Raw genomic sequence first — 8,144 nt, forward strand, 5'->3', positions numbered from 1 at the left:
CTCAGTTACAGGGCAAGGAAATGACAAGTCATAGGACCAAACACTATTTCCAGAAACATAACACAGAAATAAAGAAAGTACTTGTACACTCTTTGTGAAAGGTAAAAACTTGCAAACAGTTTGTCACAAAATCAACTATTTAACACATTTAAGCCCTAGAAATGCCTAAATCCATCCTACTTACCTGACTGAACAAAGTGCAAGCAAAGTACTTCCAAAGGGTAAATCATAGTAGGATACAAAGCCATCATATCATCACAAGCCTTTTCCAACCTACCGACTTCATGAGGAAACTAGAAAGGAAAAAAGAGTAAACAGTTATTTATGTGAGTTCTCAGATGTGAAATAACAGATCTATTTTCTTACTAGAAAGATGCTTTAACATAACCTTACTTTTGACAAGCACTGTATGAAGTCTTTGTAAAGATTTTGGTGGTCTTCACCAGGAACAGTGTCAGCAGAGTGCAGCGCATGTTCAAATGCAGTCAAAAGCTGAAATAACAAAAAATCAGGAGTGCAAAAAAAATATTCTAGGGAAATGTTATCTTCATAGAATAGAATATTTCAGCTGGAAGGAACATACAACAATCATCTAGTCCATGTGCCTCAGCACTTCAGATCTGACCAAAAGCTAAAACATATTATTAAGGGCAATGACCAAATGCCTCTTGAATGCTGATAGATTTGGGACATCAACTCAATTTCTAGGAAGGCTGCTTCAATGCTTGACCACCCTTTTGGTAAAGAAATGATGCCACATGTCAAGTCCTGTGAACCCATTCTACACATTCCATCACTAGATGCCAGAAAGAATAGCTCAGCACCTCCTTCTCCACTTCCTCTGCTCAGGAAGCTGCAGACAAGAGAGGGCACCCCTCAGTCTCCTCCAAACTAGGAAAACCCAAAGTTATCTGCTCCTTAGAGGAGATAACATGCTTTCTAGTCCTTCCATATTAAAGTGGGTAGTTACATGTTATTACCTAGATCCTACTTTAAAAGTTTACACTAGTGCTATGAACAGAGAAAGACATGAAGCAAGTTTCTTATCATGAAGCAGCACTCAGTATCTAAAGCATCTAAATTGTCTAGTACAAGATGAAGCAATAATATGATGCCACAAAACATAAGATGGTACAAGGAAAGTAAAATTTTTAAAAACATAGATTGTTCTTCACACCTAATCCCAATTCAAAGAAGGAAATTAGGTAACTATCTTGTAAGGTTAGTTATCAGCCTCCCTCTCCACTCTGGTCTAGAAATCTAGAAGTCTAGTCTAATCTTTTTTTCTTGATGCTTTGGGGAACACAGGCACCAGAGTGCAGGCTTTACACACAACCATGCTAAACATAAAGTTGTACACAGCTTGTTACTAGAGAAATACTGAAGTGCGTTGCCTTCAGGTTCACAGCCTTCCAGATTCAAGTGCTTTACTTGAAACTGCAGTAAGCTGTAGATTTGCATGTGAAACTTATTCCTGAGGTTTATGCTATTTAAAAAATATTTTGAAGTTATTTTTCCTTTCCAAAAAAGCAGTGATGCCTGCAGCACCTCTTTTCTTCTACCTTGAAGTCAAAGCCTTTGCTTTTTTAAAAGTAGAGATACAGATTCAATTTTCTGCTATCTGAAATAACTTCAATTTGTATTTTCTCCTTTCTGAAACACTGCTATCAAGTGGACTGGAGGTGATACATTTCCACCTTTCATGTTGAAGGAGGTTCATCTTCCAAGAACAGATAAATCAGATAAAATAAAATTAACTTTGCCCACAGAGAACACGGGACTCATGATCATTCTGTTTGGTTTCAATCAGCTTTGACAGTTTCCTAAGAAGTTAAAGCTTAATACCTAGAGGAGAAAAGAACATTTGAACCAAAATATTTCTATCTAGGAAAAAGAATAGGTACAAAGAAATGGAAAAAACCTCACAAATCCATCTCTTCCTACTTGGATGAAAGCAGGGGGAAGTTTGTTGTTTTGAAGAACATGTGTATTGGTTATGTGTGGCAAAGCTTTGCTAGAAGGAGGCTAAGTGGGGTGGGTTCTGTGAGAAGCTGCTAGAAACCTTCCCCATGTCCAACAGAGTTGATGCAGCTGGCTTCAAGACAGACATGATTGGCTGAGTTCAAGAGCATCAGCAATGCTGGGAGTCCCTCTGGAATAACAGATTCAAGAAGGGGAAGAAACCAGTGCAACAGCAATTACAGGCAGAGAGAGGACTGAGAATATGTGAGAGTAAGAAAAGGACCCCTGCTGGAGCAGTCTGCTAGTGAAGGACTACACCCTGTAGAACAAACTATGCTAGAACAATTTGTGAAGAACTTAGGTGACTCATAACACCTAAGGCTCATCTCAGGCTGCTGCACAGTTGCTGTTTCTGTCAAAAGGTAAAACTGCCCAACTTTTCCTCAGAAGTTTAGTACCTCTGAACATTGAGACAGTCAACTCAGACAAACAGGCTGCAATTACTAGGTGCACCGCACATATATATGTACCTAGCTGAACAAGGAGTGAGAAACATTACCAACTGCCCAGTCTTATTATCCTGGTTCCTTGTACTGTCTTTCAGTAACTGGATCATCTTCTTCCAAAGCTGATGAAGCTCTGCCTTTTCTGCACCTTCCTCCTGTTTCATCCTTATTAGCTTCTGCCAAGTTTCAGCCACCTGTCAACAGGAACAAATGACCCATGCTGATTACTCTTTGAAGAGCTGAAAGTCCAATATAAGTAGTCAACTTGCCACCAAAATTCACTGAAAACTGGGTAAATAAACTCCTTAATACCAATGCAGCTTTAAGAAAATCAGCATTATTTAATTTACTGGGTAAGGGATGCACGGGGGACTGCTCCACCTGATGTGCATTACGATCCTCTGCAAGTGCGTTGCTTATACACAGTCACAATAATACATATTATAATTCCTTATTACCATAAATCCCTCCCCTGGTTCAGTCTTTTATAGTCTTGTTTAGGCAGCGGCTGCACTCCTAAGCCAGATGACCTCCCCTTATCTTCCTTTTGTTCTTGCTCAGAAAGCAGATCCTGCACACCCTGTTTCTTTGCCAAAAGTGCACAAACACAGTAGAACTCCTCATTCTTGGGTTACCCCTTTGGTATCAAACTCTATCACTCTAGGGTAGACAACACAGTAACATTTACAGTAACCCAGATTTACCAGCTTTCTGATTAAATAAATAGCAAGTCCCAAAGCATTGTGTGGAACCTCTCTACCTTCCAAAGTACAGTAAGTAAGCTAGAGAACATCAAGAGTATATGAATTCTGACTCTGGTTCCTGGAGGAAACCAACAGCAAAAGTAAACCTAAACATCTAGGGCACTACAAACAGAAAGGGAACAAAAGCAGCAGTCCACACTGAAATTCCAGTATGGAATAGTCAACAGAAATGGAAAAAAAAAAAAAAAGACCCTGAAGCCTAACTTCAGGTTCTTGTTCCATATAGAGCAAGTATGCCTTCATACGCTAAACTATCAGCATTACATTTAGTTTAAGAAGCTGGTATACAATGAGGCTTTGGAGCTAATTGATAGCCTTCAGCCCCATGCTCCGTGCTATGTAAAATTTTCCATGTTCCATTGCTGAAGGAGAGGTGGGAAGATGACATAGAATACAATCATGCACCACCATGTAAGAAAACAGCCTTTTGAAAGAGCAAAGCACATACTTCCAAAATAGACATTCTGTAACAATATTACAGAGATTGCAGGAAACATTACTGTTGACAACTCCACCTCGTGGTACTGACTAGAGTCACTATGATTTCTGCAAAACTTGTGTTGCTCTGAAGAGGTTTTTTGTGTCCTTATCATTGTGTTGGGAATGCAGTACAGAAGATATATGCAATCAAGTTCAGGTTGTGTACATATCCCACCTCACCCTCTAGAATGAAGCTTCAGTAACAGCCTAGGAAGGGATCACCCCACCAGTGAAAGGGTCATCGGACACCCAGCACTGGCCAAGCCAGGCAAAGGACAACTGACTCACACATACTGCATTTGATACCACTTTTGACTTCTAGAAATACAACAGAAGGATGATATTCTGCCCTTTCATTCTCAATACTAATAGTCTTTGCCAGTTCTGCCAGTTTAATGGACTGCATCTAAGTCTCACCCAGTGGAAAAGTCAAAATACAGTTAAAATCAGTTCCTCCTGGTTGTGATCCACAAGGAGATCTTAAGTGGTCTGTGGCCCATAAGAATGGGGATTCCTTGATGAAAAGTAGTTAAATCAAATGGAAAATAATTGTTAGAAGTAAGAAAGTGCTTGACCTACCTCTAAATATTTCTTTTCTTGATGGTATAGTTCCACAAGCTTGTTACATACATCACACCATTTCTGCTTGTCACCACTAGAAAGGAAGAAAATCCCCCCAAAACAAGCTAAGTTTTTCATATAACAGTGTAATGCTTTTCAAATTCTGACAAATAATTTTCAGTAAGTTCAGTTGTCAAACTAATATTTAGACTACATACTAAAAATTGCCCTATAAGTTTTACTCATTGCTGCTCTGGACAAAAAAAAATTACTTTTAGGGACTTTTGGATCAGTTTTCAAAGTAACCAAGCGCTCCAGTCAGCTACAGTGACAGTTGAGCTAGATTTGTTTAGAACTGTGCCTCTACAAATTGTATGGCACATATTCTGTGATCTTAAAGCAGTGAAAAATAAGCCTTCTTATTAATGCAGGCAATCACCTATCAGAGATAAATGCTTCAAGTTTGGACAGGAATCGGATAACATGGAATTCCCTAAACAACTAGCCTCAAGTACAGACAGGTAAGCTAAGAGAGTTTTTGCTCTACCAAAAGGAACAGAAAAAGGAAAACGTACCTAGGCAGAAAAAACCTTAGCAAAAGGGCCGAACTGCTGATGTGAGAAGGCTTCAAAAACCCAAAGTCTATACTCTGTACCACCAATGGCATTCACTGAATTAGAGATCTTAAGACTGAATTTATAGCATTCAATATTCTTTACCTTTCATAAAGTTCCAAGAGTTTTTGGTACACATCTGCTAAGTCTCCTTTGACATCTGTTTGGTTGGGTTTCTCATACAAATTTGCTAATCCCTTAAGAAAAAAACCAACAAAAAAAAAGTAAAGCAAGCAAGATTTTATGACAATGCTTATGTTTTATGAGAATGCTACCTATTCTGTACACAAAAAATATTCCATTGCCTTCAATGGGGTCAAGTGTTAAGGCAATAATCACTGTGCAGAGTTCTGCACAGCCCACTCAATCTACTTATTTTAAGTGAAAAGCTTTCTTCACTTTCTTTACTAATAACAATTTTTTGAAACTTGTATCTATTACTTGATCTGGTCTGCACAAAAGACAATATAAAACTTCACTAGGCCTTATAACCATATATATATATATATATGAAATATGCAAAATATATAATAACATATATACACACCCAAGTATTGTATCAAGAAAGCCAGAACCTAATTGCAAAAGTGAGGAAATGTCAACATACACTGAATTCAGGCCCCAACAGTTATACTTTCAAATAGCATTTATACTGAAAATACTAAGAACTTTATTATCTTAGAAAAACATTGACTGTTGATATCAGCAACAGATATATAATATGAAACCTTATGTTTCATGAATTAATACATAACAAAATTGTAGGTTGTAAATCTACATTGCAATAGGTTTTAATGTGCACACCACACAGCTATTTTTAATGTAAACTTTTTGATTTCAAGTAACAACAACATTCATTAACAATCCACTTGATGCTGAAAGCTGGAAAAATACATTAGCAGATAAAATATTTTCTATCCGTAAGAGAAGAACTGTCAGGTGTTTATTGAGCTACAAGCACAGAAATTTTTAGACAAATTTACTGTATTTGTTTCAATTAGTGTTCTCCCTTGTATGTCTCACAGCTGTGTAGTCTACATAAGAAATACAAAGAAGAAAGAAATACATGATTTTACATTGGACACACAACTAACAGGAACCCCATCTACTCCAAAGCTTCTTTGGAACTTAAGGACCTCAAGAAAACAAGATACAAGTCTTAACTCTGCTTTATTCCTATATTTAAGTCCATAGTAATACTTTTGAGGGAAACAAAAATTGGATATTCACATACCTGCCATGCCAGTAACTGGTTTGGTTCAAGTTCAATAGCCTTCTTGTATGCTCCTTTGGCCTGATCAGGCTGCTCTAACTCAGCAGCTGCCAGGCCAATGAATACCCAAGCATTGTAGTTATTTTTTTCTTGCTTCAAGACTGCCTAAACCACACAATTTTAAGTAAAAAAATGATTAAAGAAATGATTAAAGAATAATCTGATTAAAGAAATGTAACTTACACATCCATGTACTGAGTTTTATCACTACAGTTTGGTGAATTATTTTATATGACAATTTTAGGAGTTAAGTAATTTTAAGGAAGACGCTGAGATTAGTAACTTCAGTTTCTTATACTAGAGGATGCTTCACACCTGATGTCTTGAGCTAGTGCTGCAGCTCAGCAATTAAAGCACTCCTAGGAGGTCTGGATTAGAAATGGATTTTTATTTCTATCATTCCAGACTTAATACTCTTATCGCCACATGTAAAAAATTCAAAAGGAAAGGGAATAAAAGTTTACATGAGGGAAACTAACACAATCAATTAAGTTAATTCTGAAAATCCATCTCAACTATCACATCAATACAGTACTCTACACTCTGCACTCTTAATTATACAGCTATAGAGGTATGGGAAAAAGAACAAAATGTGCAAAAAGCCCCAAACTTGCCTTCCAAGTATAAAATTAATTACCTTGCAATGTTTTAAGGCCTCCTTGTACTGTTTATTTCTAATTGCATCTCTAGCACTCTTTAATGCTGCCTTCACCTCCTTATTTGACATCGTGGCTGCTAAATACAAAGGACATATCATCAGTTCTTGTATAAACAGATATTCTGACACATACAAAATGTTTATACCTTTATTGCACAGGGGTTATTTTAAACAGAGAAATTTAGTGCAGTATGCCAAAATGCATACAGCACCAGAAACTGATTAAAAAGATGGCATAGTTGAAACTACCCACATTTACTCTAATGCAGGATTCAGTCATTATTCCGAGGAGTTACATGATACAAAGTAGGTATCCAAGAATGAAACTTTTTGTACAGGTTAAGATAAATTTAAGGAAGAGGTGTTTTGAGAGCCTGTAGCTAGGCTTACGAGAAAACACCCTGCACATAGCAGATACTCTTTAAAAAGAAACTAAGCAGTGAACCGTGTTTAAGAACCCTATGGCCCAGGAAATGTGTTCCAGAGGTTGCTAAGAATCAGGGTTTTCTCTGTGAGCGTTCTACAGCAGCACCGTGGCTGTCACACCCCGGTGCGGCCCATCCTTCACACACAACTACAGCAGATTCTCCCTCTGACTACTGCCATGAATCAAAAAAGAAAAAGCATTTAAGAACACAGCAAAGAGACATTCACGCTTTTTAACACAATCTTGCAATGTTTTGGTGTATGTTGTACACCAAAATGAACTTTAGAAACACCACAGTCAAAGCTGCCGAGACAGGATGAGACTGAGAAACAACACTACTGCTGCCGGGACTCAAAAAGATGAAAAACGCAACCAGCTGAAGAACAAAAAAACTTTTTAGGAGCTGAAAAGCAAAAATAAAGGAATGGTTGGACATAGGACGACATCGAATTTGAAAGATTCCCTCAGAACCTATAAAGAAATCTGTCGGACTTGAATCGCTCAGCAGCTTCTGGAGATAAATTTGCTCCCTACGAGGGTGCTTCGGCCGTCACAAACGCACCCCTCCGCGGGCACTGTCCAGCCAGAGCTGCACAGTCACCTACAAGCAAAACACCCTGCGGCGCAAACCTGGGCACCGGGGAGGCCATCCAGCCCGGCCTGCGGGTGGGGTCCGGGGCCGCGAACCGCCAGGGGAGGCAATCCACGCTTGCAGCCCTCCACCCAGGGAAAGCCGCGGTGGACCAAGCCCGGCCCCCAGGGCGCGCCACCGCCCGCCGCCCTCCGCCCGCCGCTGCCGCACCTGCAGCCGCCGCCGCATCCGCCACCTCAGCCGCCACCAGGGCGCATGCGCACTGCGACGCGGGGCAGTGACACGCCGCGGCAGGCGCCATTTTCTC

At 39.3% G+C, this 8,144-nt stretch overlaps 1 protein-coding gene across 4 annotated transcripts in view; it reads right to left on the bottom strand.

Moving 5' to 3' along the window:
- SKIC3 (SKI3 subunit of superkiller complex) overlaps window positions 1–8,136 on the bottom strand; it is a 47,315-nt gene extending 39,179 nt beyond the window's left edge. Inside the window, exons 1-8 of one of the 4 annotated variants that reach the window (XM_054652469.2) lie at window positions 8,048–8,136; window positions 6,798–6,895; window positions 6,122–6,265; window positions 4,993–5,084; window positions 4,292–4,367; window positions 2,522–2,662; window positions 394–492; window positions 185–293 (exon numbers count right to left, since the gene is read on the bottom strand). In XM_054652469.2, the coding sequence (XP_054508444.2) occupies window positions 185–293; window positions 394–492; window positions 2,522–2,662; window positions 4,292–4,367; window positions 4,993–5,084; window positions 6,122–6,265; window positions 6,798–6,887 (751 nt within the window). In that variant the 5' untranslated portion in view covers window positions 6,888–6,895; window positions 8,048–8,136. Of the gene's footprint in view, window positions 1–184; window positions 294–393; window positions 493–2,521; window positions 2,663–4,291; window positions 4,368–4,992; window positions 5,085–6,121; window positions 6,266–6,797; window positions 6,896–7,875; window positions 8,024–8,047 lie in introns of those variants that run through there. The other 3 variants (XM_054652471.2, XM_054652468.2, XM_054652470.2) reach the window with 3 other exon arrangements.
- Window positions 8,137–8,144: the final 8 nt, after the last annotated feature.

The sequence above is a fragment of the Agelaius phoeniceus genome, chromosome Z (genome assembly GCF_051311805.1).
Source record: "Agelaius phoeniceus isolate bAgePho1 chromosome Z, bAgePho1.hap1, whole genome shotgun sequence".
NCBI lineage: Eukaryota > Metazoa > Chordata > Aves > Passeriformes > Icteridae > Agelaius > Agelaius phoeniceus.